The sequence below is a fragment of the Anser cygnoides genome, chromosome 1, assembly GCF_040182565.1.
Source record: "Anser cygnoides isolate HZ-2024a breed goose chromosome 1, Taihu_goose_T2T_genome, whole genome shotgun sequence".
Taxonomy (NCBI): Eukaryota; Metazoa; Chordata; class Aves; order Anseriformes; family Anatidae; genus Anser; species Anser cygnoides.
Window position 1 is genome coordinate 127,911,211 of NC_089873.1, and position 13,624 is coordinate 127,924,834.

The 13,624-nt window shown below is 36.4% G+C and overlaps 1 protein-coding gene across 10 annotated transcripts in view; it reads right to left on the reverse strand.

The window, feature by feature from the left end:
- The window catches only part of CNKSR2 (connector enhancer of kinase suppressor of Ras 2), a 219,597-nt gene that overhangs the window by 137,842 nt on the left and 68,131 nt on the right, over positions 1 to 13,624 (reverse strand). For all 10 annotated transcript variants that reach the window (XM_048066777.2, XM_066980934.1, XM_048066773.2 and 7 more), the window contains one exon: positions 2,096 to 2,137. In XM_048066777.2, the coding sequence (XP_047922734.1) occupies positions 2,096 to 2,137 (42 nt within the window). The remainder of the gene's footprint in view (positions 1 to 2,095; positions 2,138 to 13,624) is intronic.

The following is a 13,624-nucleotide window of genomic DNA, read 5'->3' on the forward strand; positions in this document are numbered from 1 at the left end:
CTAACCACTCATCTCCCAGCCTGCAGCGCTTGGGGTTGTTGTGCCCCAGGTGCAGGACCCAGCACTTGGCCTTTTTTGACACTGGCATAAAACATACCATGCTCTCTCTCAAGATCTTGAGATTTCCTTTTTTTTTTTTTCTTTCCTTTTTTCTTCTTCTTTTTTTATTTTTATTTTTAACTGTCTATTTAGCTAAGGCCGCAACACTTTTTTCTGTCTTCCTAGGAGAGTAGTTAGAGGGCACAGAGACTACTTCCAATTTCAGTTCTTTCCTCAAACTTCTAATTTGCGCTTTTAAAATATTCCCTTTCAAATTCAAAATATGCTTTCAAATCCCATCTTTTAATTATTCAGCCACAGATTTCTTTCCTTGTTTGTTTTTGCTTCATGAAATCCCATCCATCAATTGAAATGCAACATTCAGAAACGATCCAAGTTACGTACAACACCTACGGTCATCTTTAATCCTAAGCTTTTGTAATCAGTTCAACAGTTTGTTCGTGTTTCCTTGCAAGCTTGAGCACTAATCGTAGACCCTAATTAAGCTCTCAACAATAATTTATACGTCCACCTGTCACCACAAAGTGGTTATTGTAGATTAAAGAAATAAGCCTGTGTGAATCTGAATGATGTAAGGTAATATAACTTCATCATGTACAGTTAGTTTTCATGTAACTATAATGAAACCTGTCTCAAATTTTTCCATTCACATATCTTAAATGAATCCCTTGGTTTCCTCAAAATTGTCCATTGAAGACTACATTAACTGATGTTTCATCAGCTCTAAACATTGCCAGCTCTCTTTCCAATCCTGTTTGCTAATTTGCAAATGATATATACTGTATATAGCAGATGTCAAAACTCTTGGCTCTTACAGCAGAAAACAAGCATGTATTGAAAACCAGGCTTTATATAATGATTTCAAACTTACAGCACTTCAACTTTTGCCAAGATTATGCAATTAAAAACTTCATTACTTAAATGCTTGCAGAGATCAGCCTAGCAAAGACGATGATGTCAGCCCAACTAAAAATGCAAATTCCTTGTGTCCCACGGGGGAAAAATGTCAGTGTAACTTAAAAATACAAGGAGACTTTTTATCGCACATCACTGTGAAATCAAAGTGTCAAAAGATTACAGAATTCAGTTTGCCATGCATTTGATATGGGAGCACTGAATAAAAAAGTATAGCAAAAGTAACTGGGAAGATCATATTTAAAGTATTTTTTTCTGGCTTAAACTACAACAAGACAAATAAGATATCAAAACCTACCTAAAGGTGAAGCAAAGTGAGAGATAAAATATGATTAATTTCATTATTTACTCTTACGAAGAGCAACTTCATATTGAAAGTTTAGAAGCAGGGTCAGGGTTAACTAAATACTCACTAAACCATAGCCACAACATGAAAGACAATTTAATATCTGAAAGTTAGGTACTGTGTCAGACAAGTTGTGGTCAAGCTTCTGACTCTCCATTCCCCAAAGTATCAGCCCTTCCAACACATCCTATGTTCTGGTGTTAAGTTATCATGAATTTCACCTGCTTTATTTGTTATCAATAGCACTACAGATTCTGGGAATAAACAGTTGTATTTATTCTGTGAATTCAACAAGAAAGTATTGCATTAATCTTATCACTGGACTAGCTCCACAATCCTAAGAGAAATAAAGCTATATAAATGAAGCTATATTACTAACAAATATATATGATTTCATAAAAGCCCAGCAAACAGCTCTCTAGAAGAAAATCCCATTTTTCAAAATCATTCTTCTAACCATGTTTTACAAATAACAGATGGGCGTGAACTAGACTGAAACACAAGCCCTTGCAAAGTTTCAGACTTCTCATATGCCAAGTTTGGTTTTCCTAACAATCATATTCATACTTCATACTTATTTCATATCATATTCATATGATATATATGATATATAACATAATTCATACTTATTTCCATATATTCAGCAGCCAGTCATACACAGACTAGTTCATTATTACATTGGTATTGCACAGAAAAAGCACAAAACACACAGAGATAGAATCCTATGTATTCGATATAAATATATTTATTAATAAAAATTCCAAAACTACTTACCACATGAAGAATTTTATTCTCTGTTTCATATACTGTGCAATCCTGAAAAAGTAAAGCAGAAAAGACAAAATTGATCTAAATTGATCTAATCAATCAACTTTCCCAGATTTATCCTTAAAAATAATTAAATATAATCAACGTTTTTGGAATAAAGCAATAGATTTCAAAGTCTCAATTAGAATGGATAGATTTATGTAACCAAAGTGTGAATCTAGCACCAAAAGGAACTACTGGTAAATGCCTACGCCCATTCACTACTTGTTGTAATTGCTTCCTCCCTTGAGATAGGTAATGATCTTCCTCCACATTACATCCTTTTGGTACACACCAGCTAGTCAAACACATCAGCCGAGTGGCTTCAACCAGCAGGACCTGACTGGGGAAAAGTATGGCCTCCTTCTAGTGGTCACCTTGAAAACCAGAATTGTTTTAAATACACTCTCCTGGAGACACTCTCCTTGAAAATTTTGCAAGACTGCAAAACAAAAAGAGTTGAAGCCACTGTACAAGAATGTCCCCCTCCCTCACTGTTTCAACTTTACTTGTGGTTAACTAATCTTATTTCTTAATTTTTCCTCCATTTAAAGCTGTGCAAGAGAGAGTCAGAAAACTACGCTGAACAATTCCTAGTGAGCTGCACTGTCGTTTTTGCACACCCCACCAAACAAGAGAAGGAAAACCTTGAGAAGAAGAAAAGTGAAACGTTGGTTGTTTAGAGCACTCCATAGAATGGGAGGGAAGAGAAACACAGAATAAAAAACACACAGGAAACTTGAGTTGGACCATCTTATTACATGGAGCCTGGTGGAGACCGTATGCACATCGTCACCACCTTACCTGGAATGCGAAGAGGACTAACAGATGGGAAGCTGGGGACTGTGAAAGTTCTTCCTGACAGGCCAAAATCTCAGTTGATATAGATAACTAGAAGTACAGGAATTAGTAAGGTAGAGAGCATGTGAAATGGTGACTGGTGAAACCAGTTCAACACTGGTGAAAGAGCCACTCTTTCCTAAGTTCACCAGATGCTGTAGTTGTATGGTAATAAGCACAAGTTCAGTTTGGAATGGATGTTTTATAAGCTACTAAATAACCCACTTGAAAAACGTGACTAAATTTTCACATTTTAGGTCCTTTCATTTTTTAATTGGTTTATTCTCTTTGAAAACAACTTTGTTATATGCAACTGTTTTTTAAAAAAACAAAATTTTAGATCATGAAATGCTTCTAGCATTACTTGGGCAAGAACAGCCACTGTGTTCTTAAGATTTATACAAAACAACCTATGCAGAAGCAGCAGGTTTATCAGGGAGTATTTTCCTAATAACAGCTGTTGGCATTCAGGAAACATTTGCAAGTATGTAGAGCCGGAAAGAAAATCTAACACGTTTAATTATATGCAGACATCAATGAAGTATTTGCAATCTTAGTAGCAAAACACACATTTCATTTTTATATGTGGGAAGGCATATAACATTTTCAATCTGGGTACATCTATGTTCTGCACGGTTTCTTATGAATCATTCTGCAAAAATGAAGGGATTTCAACATTTATATTGAAAAAAATATGCTTCTAAGCAGACATAATTATTTCATTTGTAATGAAGAGTTTACTATAAGTCTAACATTCAGCTTACAGAGGACACTGAGAATTCTCACTGCTGAGGGATGGAGGATTCTGTTTTTTTAAATACTATAGAGGTTCGTTACAGCCAGGGAAGAAATGAATAAGGAAGAAACACAGCTACATCGTTGAAATGAAACTCTTCTACACAATCATGAAGGAAGCTAAAGAAACATGCTTATTTCTGACAAACCCAGAGTATAATTAAAAACACATTTCTGAATCTACCAAAGACAGTAAAGCAAGTAGAAAACTATACACTGCCTGTGTATTAGTACAGGTGACTTTACCCTCCAATTCTCTCCTCATCACACAACTACCTACAAATTCAGCGTCTGGAAAGAGGAATTGCTATATGAGCTCCTTACACACAGGAAAGGTTGATGCTGCTTTTTCTATTCAGGCAAGAGAAAAATAGTTTAGTAAATAGAAGACAGAAATTGGAAGAAAGCAAACAATGCTTAGGTTAAAAAAATTAATCCAAAATATACTTTTTCCATACAGGAATGACATGCAACTATTCAAACCTCAACTGAGGGACGTGAAGGAGTGCAGAGATACATGCGAGCATAGCCTAGAGCAGCCCTGAAGTCTAGGACTCAAAGAAACGTACAAAAGGTCACCAAAGCCAATCCCTGCATTGTAGCAAGCTTGTTGTAACTTCCCACAGCCATCCCTGGAGATAGGGGCTGAGATTGCTTTTGAATGATCCCAAGAGCAAAACCTACGTGTCACTTTTCTTCAGAGTCAACAGTTTATTTCCCCTTAGATCTTTTAAGTCACTCCACTACTTTGAGGATAACTGAGCCCACCCTCTTCAGATATCCCTTATGTACAATGATAAACTGAATGCTTTTTACTGTGGACTTTCACCACTTACAATTACTGCTTTTACATACCCATTTCATTTCAAATAAAAGAGTTTAAAGCACTTGAGAACAACAAAGAGAGACACTACTTATGCAATTAGGAACAAATTTTTGTTCTTAATAGCATACCATCTACAGCTGGAAAACTTCTCTTCCTTCCATACCTAGACTACAAACATATATCTTACTCCTGAAAAATCTTAAGTATCTGTTTACCCACAGTACCAAAACATTACAATTAAGGTAAGAAACAGATCATACACAAATCTAACTTCAACTTTTTTCTACTTCAAGAAACCAGGAACACACAAAAAACCTGCAACCAAGCTTTCCTCCTACACAAGATAAAAATTCGCTATTCACTTAGTGAAAGAATACTGTGATTACCCCTGAACTGAAACATGCATATATCGTTAAGAGGAGTTTTGCTTTTACCTGTTTATTGTCTGAACTTCACATGAATATTCACTGACAAATTAAAAAAATAAAAAGCCAGGGTATTTATCTCTATATAACCAACCAACCAAGACCTGAGCTCAACCAGCTTTAGGCTGTCTTCTCAATGTATATTGTTTCCTAAAATGTTAATAGAGCAGGTTGCTAATAAAGCAATAAATGCAGTTCTTTTCCTTGTACTCCAAACTCTGTGTTAATTTGTATTTCCTAAAGATGTAGTCAAATATTGGCCAATAGTAGTTTCAGAGACAAAAATGAGACAATACTGTCCGCAAAGAAAGAGAACTAAAAGGGCAATACAGTGGCACAACTTAACTACTAACATAAGCTTTTCTTGGTCACTACTTGCAGCTCTACCTCATGTATCAAAACAGGCAAAAGGTCCTTTTGGTCCTTTCCTTTGTAGAGGCAGATAGGACTAAGCTAAAATCTTAATAAAAAGTGAAGAATAAAGTCCAAAATTAGAAGAGAAAGAAAAAAAAAAGTAGTACGAGAAGTTAAAAAGAGCAAGAAGAAACCTTAATAATCAAGGAGAGAGGTCTCCTTTACTTTCAGGAGAAAAAAAAAAAAGAAAAGTATAATTTTAAAATCTAATTGTAAGACTAGCAAGACTGATGTTACACTCCAACTGAAATGCATCATTTATATTGTTTCTTCCAGAAGTCACATTCATAAGCATAATTCTGTATTGTTTCTATAAAAATTACAAGTTTTATCTGCAAATATCCTGTCATAATTCCCCTTAGTAAGGGTTATTGAATACACTTTGAATTAGATCTACTGAATTCAACAGCACTGACTGGTGACAATGCTGCCAAAGTCACCCTGTTCTCCCACTTTGCTAGAACACTTCACCCCTGAAGTAACATATATAAAATACAAATATTTGTAGATTTTTGTTTTCAAAAGCAATGCTTACGCTAATTTTTCTAATTTCTTTTCTTCTCCTCTTGCTATTATTGCTGTATTTCTAAACCTCCATTTTAGTATGTCACAGAAGTGGGGAATTGGGTCAGCTAATTACACCAACACTTTTCTTATGCTTTGGTTCTTTTTTTTCCACCCAAGTTGATTAAATCTCAACTCAAAATGTGAAATATTGAGGTCTACAAGACATGCCAAATCAACCTAACGCTCACAGATCCTATAGGGGAAAAAGAAAAAGATCATCCAGTTCTCCAGTACTGTAACTATAGGATAATATTCAGCAGAAAACACATCTATTTTTGCATATATATAATGTGGATTACACGTCTGAGTCAGCAGCCTGTCAAAGTATCTATTGCAATTACCTGTCAAATGCTTCTCAGGGCAATTGCAAAATACCATCCAGAAACCGCCATCATTCTTCTTATTACTACTATTATTATTATTGGTTTGGCCACATTCTGGGCATCTACAGTACTGTATTCTTTTTGGAAGCCTCAAGTTCCTCTTAACCCCATGACTTAGTTTGAGAATAAAGATATGCTAGTTCAGAAAATATAATATGCATACAAATATTCAAGCAATAAGAAAATGGAGAATTGCAGAAAATATGTTTGTTGATTCTTTCAGCAACAACCCAGCCATGGCTCAGCATTCCTAGTAATCTGTAGATGAGAGTGCTCAAGAGAAAGCAAGGACTTCTTTCACTGTGTTGTTGTTGTTTCACTGTATTTCATTGTTGTTCAGAAGAATGTTTTAGTTGTTCATGTATTTAGTCATCCTGATTTTTTTCCTCCAAGGCAGCAAAAGTTCCTAGGTAGAATTGGTATATCAGCAGGTTACATTCTTGCCAAGGACAAAAACCAAATCTCCTGATTCTCAGGTAACATGTTAGCCAAAACACATCCTTTGTGAATTCATACCATAGTAGTATTGATCAAAAGAAGCTGTGCGGTGCTACAGAGGTGGAGTCAACTGAAGAAACCTGTGAAAAACAAGGACTTCTCATGAGAGCGTTCATTCTCCAGGCAGCTTTTGAGCTGCTTCTGATGGAGTTTCTTTACTGTTTTTTCACGTGTTTTTCTCTGCAATCCAACTGAATCTACATGAAGGCAATTTATGTGTGTGTGTGCATGTGTGTGCATTGCACTTTTTTAACCAGTCTTTTGTTGATAAAATAGAGGCAAGATTAGGAACATAATCTTTAAAATGGTGGTGAAATCGCTTGGGAAATGCATCTTTCATGAGCAATTCTCCACATCTTCTATGTCTAGTTTTAAGAGGGCAACAGCTAGATTTTATGTACTGCTTAAAAACAGATGTCTGATAGAATTGCTGTCACCATTATTTTGAAGTCACGCAAAATGTTCTAAAGTATGTCACTCCAGTTCTCTATTTGTAACAAAAATAATGAATTACATGATTGCTAAAAGAGGGTTCAGACTCCCATGAGTTGCCAAACCTTTGGTATAAAACCTTCCTTGAGCAGTGCAGCCATTGGCTGGAAGTAAGCCAAGCCATCCTTTAAATCCCTTTGCTTCTCAAATTGATTACAACTGTAACTGAATCCTTTAATACCAGTCTATGTCAAATGGATGGTCTGTCAGTCCTGCTACTTAGCAACAATAAAAAATAATTAACTGGAGAATGCTCAGATCATAACTCCCAGGCTCTTCAGCACCCCCCCCCCAACACCTTCAAAAATAAGTTGTTCTGTCTTCAAGAAGCCCTCTTTAAGTCTGCTCAAGTGTCCCCAGCTCCAGAAAATTTATGTCATTGGCTCGAGGAAGGCTCATTTTGTTTGAATTCTGCCCAGTTCGGCTATGGCAAGAGAGCCACACAAGAGTGAGGTTTTCTGGAATCTTCACTGGAGGTTCTAACAAAAGTTCTCAACAATGACGACGAAGTCTAAAGCTCTGCCAACGCACGAAGACAAAAAAAGCTTCACAAGTTTCATAGTAGATTTATTTATCATTACCCTTCATGGCTTTTCTCAGGCTCAGACACTTAGTACATAATTTTGAAACTGATGCAGGGATAAGGTAGATGTAATCAAGTTATTTTTTTGCTACTTATTGTAGAAAATGCATGGACAATATATCTAATACATCTGATTGTAGGATTAAGCAATGACAGCTTTGAAACAATAAACTTGATCAATATAGTACAGGCTATATGGCAAAATGTCGCTGTGTGTTGTGAGCAAGATGATTAGAAACTGAAGGATAGTAGAGAACTCCTAATATGTGATTTACAGGTATGTCTGAGTAATTACAGTCATAAGAAAATATAAAATAACAGATATACAGATCTATTCAAAACCTTTCCCTCCAAACCTCCCTCCACACAAAAAACAAGAAACTAAAACTCTTAAATACCCCCAAAGCTACAGAAGCTGGCAAGCAGATAACATCCTCCTCTGCCAACAGGCAAAGAATTAGGAACATGACACAGTTAGAGATTTCCTAGTGTGATGCTTTACCACATCTTTGATTTTAAGAGGTCTAGCAGGGATTTGGATGAAAAAGATGTGGACTTTGGGACACTGGCTATTATAAATGTCTGGAATAAAGACAGGGCTGCAGGGGAAGGGGAGATACCTTTCCCTTGTTGCACTACCTAAATGCAATAGAAAGCTCTTAAGCTATGCAAGAACACCGCATTTGCATAGGTTGTCCTTGGCTGCTGCCATACAAAATTAATTTTTAAAGTTACACAGCCATTGTTAAAAACCTATATTTTATTTATAAGTGGACTTCCCAGCATATGTGCTTTCTTTGAGTTTCTTCCCACTGAGTTGCTCCGAAGAAGTCTCCCATTGTGGCTGTTCCTCCTCCAGACCGCCACAGTCCCTGGGAGCTCTATCCCCTGCTCTCCCCTCTTCTGCAACCTCTTCCTTATTGCTCAGCAGCCTCCTGAAATCATGCTGCTTTAATTATCATCTCTGTGCAGATGAGTCACAGATCTCTCGTCCCTTCTGTTCGCATTCACAGTTTAGAGTCTCCTCCTGGGTATTTGCCACCAGCCCTAACGCAGTATGCTGAAAAGCTGAAATCACGTTTCTTCCCAAACCCTCCCTGCTTCCCCCTTCTTTCCCTATCTCTGTCAACAACTCCACCACCTTATGTCCCACAAGCTCACAACCTGGGTGCCATTTCCAACTACTCTTCACTTCCCACACAAATCCTGTCGATTTTCTTCCCACTGCCGTTCAGAAATATTTTTTCTTTTCCACTCATGCTACAATTATTCAGTTCCTGCAGTTTCTTGATTCTGGGTCTATAGCATCCTCACTCTGTTATTATTCCCTGCCCCTCCACCACTTTTAAGCCAGAGCTCATCTGTATCTGCAGCAACCCACTCTGTCCTCCCCCATCGGAAACATACGTAAGAAACGACGGAGATGGGAGAAAACAGAATGGTGAACACACGCCATTTAAGATACTAAGGGAAGAGAAAAATATCCCTATTGTAAAAAATATAATGCAAGCTATTAAATAAATGGTACACAAAAAGACATTTCCTATGCAACCTACACAAATGCGTCTAAAAACCTAGAGCCTTTCTATGATCATTTAATGAAACTGCAATTTTTTATTTTATTTTTTATTTTATTTTACTTTTTAAGTTCACAACCCTTGAGTACAAACTAACAGCAATTATCCAGCTTACTGAGTACAAAGAATTGCCTTAATATTATTTAAACAATTTGCGTGGAGTGGCACCTATCACCATAGTAACAGAATGCTTCATGTAAAAATTTAACATAACGTACATGAATCACCCACAGATCAAGCAACTACTGGGAAAAATTGCTCTCTGAATCAATACAGATGCAATGTGGGCACTAAGCTCTTTTCTTCTTTCTGAAGTCATTTTCCATTTCCAGTTATTTCTACCCTCGTTTGTGTGAAAGACGTTGTTTTGCTTTCCTTTGGGATCTGGTCACATATTAGTTCTTAATTTGCATTAAGAAGTCACACTTCTTCCAATACACTCTTTCTAAAATGAGCTGGTGCACTATTTCGTTAGAAACCCCAGCAAGTATTTCAGCATTGGCTAAAACCACATCAATACTTGCTCAGATATCTTGCTAGATTCCAAGTGCCTACACAATCTAAACTGAATTTCAATACTTCAGATGATTTTTCTATGCAGAGACATTCTCAGTAGGTAAAAAAAATCCACTGAAACTATCAACAGATGAGAGGCTGGAAATGAAGCAAAAATGTTCCATTCAAAGGAAAAAAAAGTACACCTTTTTCCACACTTCTAACCCAGAAAAAATAGTGACAGACATTCAAAATCTTTTATTACTGACATGCAAGATGTAGTTTGTAGTGCAAGGTGTTGTGCAGTTCTTAAGTTTCTAAAGTCACTTCCAATATGATTTAGAGGTAAGTAACCTCTTAGTTTTTTACCTTCTGTTTTTCCTTCAGTATTGTCATTAAAAAGAAATCCTGTTTATCAAACACAATTGCAGTAAAATACTTTGCGATGTATATAGTGGCTAGGTGGTTATTCTGCCAACAGAGGAAATAACTGAAGTTGAGAAAAAAATAATGATATTTAGGAAGAGAGCATTTCAGGCTCAGCTATGACTCAAACATTTCATATTGGATCATCTGAAATTCTTCATGTGTTTTTTAATGGATTTAAGCAAACAAACACAAATGTATCTCCCATTATCTTCCTGAAATAAAGCTTGACCCTACACTTTCTCATGATCAAAGCTTCCACTAGCTACCTAGCAACACACAATTTCTGTAATTCACCACACTGAAGTGAAATCCTGCTTCACTGCACCTGATTACACTGACTACACTGTCTCTGGAAAGGGAAATCTGATTTTCTTATGTAAAAGAAATGCAGAGTCTCACTTTTCAGTTCTACTGATAATGATTAATATAATCTTAACCCACCATCATTAATGATTAAATTAAGCATTTATAAAGAATTACAGAACTGTGGCATATCCACTGTCTGTCTCTAGTCAAATGGAAATCATGATGCCCCTGAACAAGCACTGACACAGTGCCCACATAAACCAGTCTAAGAAAAGAATACGTTTTATTTAAAGGAAATGTATGAAACACCAGAACACATTTTTCCCCTCTGCCTACACTTGGTCTCAGTTTCCATGGACTTTCTGCTACTTCCTATAAGTATTTTCCATTCAGTGTGTGAATTAACCTAAGCTGTCCCTTACACTCTTTCACCATCACCTTGACCCACTCAAGTTCCATTTCTTAGAAAAATCCAACAGCTGCATTGGTTTGCCAGTATATGTTGAATCAAAAAGTGTACTCTTTTTTCCGTTAAAATTATTCTGCTTTGTATTTCATTTTTCCCCATTGTGAGAGGCTGTCAATCATTAATCTGGAAGAAAAATATCTGAACAAAAAAAATCAAAACAAAACACACAAAAACTCCAACAACAACAAACCAACACCAGCCCATTTTTGCTTTCTGGTAACTTCTTATGTACTCAGCAATCTTTTTTTTTTAATCCCCCTCCAACTATGATGAAAAGAAATTACTTTCTTCAAGAATGGAAAAAAAAAGGCAACAAATTCACAGGGCTTGGGGGGGGGGGGGGGGGGGGGGTTTAAAACATGGAGTGACTTCATAAGCTACTTTAAAAATGTCACGTCATGCACTACTCAAGTTTATGTAAAAAATTACTCTTTACAGCATATATCTCAATAGCAATTAATGAGGCATCAAATTATTTCTGGTAACACTTCATATACCTCTAGACTGTTATTAATGTTTTATCCTTTGAGGTACTCCATGCCTAATCCCATTCCAAAAATTACCCCGAAAATTAAATCAAAAGACAACAATATCTCTACAAGTAAGACACTACAAGGAAAAAAAAATGGTGCAGGAAAATAACAGAAAAGCTACCGTAACCAGAAAAGGGCATCCATGCACATTAAGCAGTTTTTACATTACATTGCTACATATGAAATTTTCAATAAAAGTGTACTATGGAGAAGTAAGCTACGCTACTCTGAAAAAGAGGAAAACATTGCTAAAGAGCATAAATTGATTTGATAACTGCTTTTGATAATTTGATAATTGCTTTGATAACTTCTAGTAAAGAAAAACAGTTTCTTATTTCTAACAATCCTTTAACATCTAGTTTATATTATACGTTATACTTTCATGTAAAAAAGGGGGTGGGGGTACAGGGACAGTTACTAGTAGTAGACTAATAGACTAATAAATGCTGCAAGCACAGGTATTTGATAAAGTTGGGGTAGAAGGAAGAACTTCAAAATTTTAAATTAAAAAATATACAATTTGATGCATAAATTTGTTTCTACCAAACACCTCTTGGTTTGAAAATCCTAACAATCCGGAATTGCAAAGCAGCTTTAATGAGGAATCAGTCAAACATTCATGCCACTAAACTACTGAAGACCATTTATTAGGTAAAGATACCTGAGGTAATTAGCTACTTAGTATGACCTTAAATTTGAAGTTTTAAAGCTATATTTAGCAAGTTCTTAAAGTCCTTAAGAACTAGGACTTTAAAAAAAAAAAGTGAGAAATTGTAATAGAAAATAGACGAGTGATACTTTGTAACAATATTGTTACTAGTAATGATATTAATTATTCTTCACAATTCACATATTTGGTATTGTGCTAACAAAATTAATAGAATAATTTCTCTATGATTCAGGGAGGTGAGGGCCTAAAAAGTAAATTCCCTTTTTAACCTTTAGACACAAAAATAAACCTGCACTTTCTCAGCAAGGCTTAGCATTTGAAACATTAAACGTGTAAGTTACAGCCATTTGATCATAAAAGATGTAATGCCATAGATAAATACTTCATTACTCACAAAATTATTTATGATCATTTTCATTACCTTTCATCCGAAAAATAACAATGGCTAGAAGCCCAACAAGGATTACGCCCTAGCACAGGAAGCGACTCCACTGGGGCAAGGAGTACATGCACACTTACATTTTGGGATCGCAGACACCTTTAGATGTTGAATAAGCTCCAAATCGTTTGGCTGAGTCAGTGAACAGGGCGCTTTTGTCTGTGCTCTATATTAGGGCTTTTAACTCAAAGTCCTAGGGGCCTATAGGAACAGACAAGTTTTTGTGGATGGCTGTCTTGGTCTTTCCTAGCTATCGGTCACCCTGGCCACCACTTTCCAAACTGCATCACTCAAATCCTCACTCCATGTCATCTGAAATCTGAGTTTACCATAAAATATTGTTGTGGGACAGATGAAGTCAGAAGCATACCCTGGGACAATCCTGAACAATCCAGCTCCCTGTCTGCCAAGTAATGAAATCACCATCCTGACGGATAAGGGAGGGGAGCAGTGGATATTGTCTTCCTGAACATTAGTAAGGTCTTTGACATTGTCCCCCAAAAGATCCTCATAGAGAAGCTGTTGAAATGTAGGCTGGATGAGCAGACAGTTAGGTGGATCAAAAACTGCCTGAATGATCAGGTCCAGAGTGTAGTGGTCAGTGGCACAAAGTCTTGTTGGAGATCAGAAACAAGCAGAGCACTCTAGGGGTCAACAGTGATTCCAGCCCTGTATAATATCTTCATTAATAATCCAGATGACTGGGTAGAGTGTACCCTTCATTAAATTTGTGGATGGCACAAAATTGGGAGGAG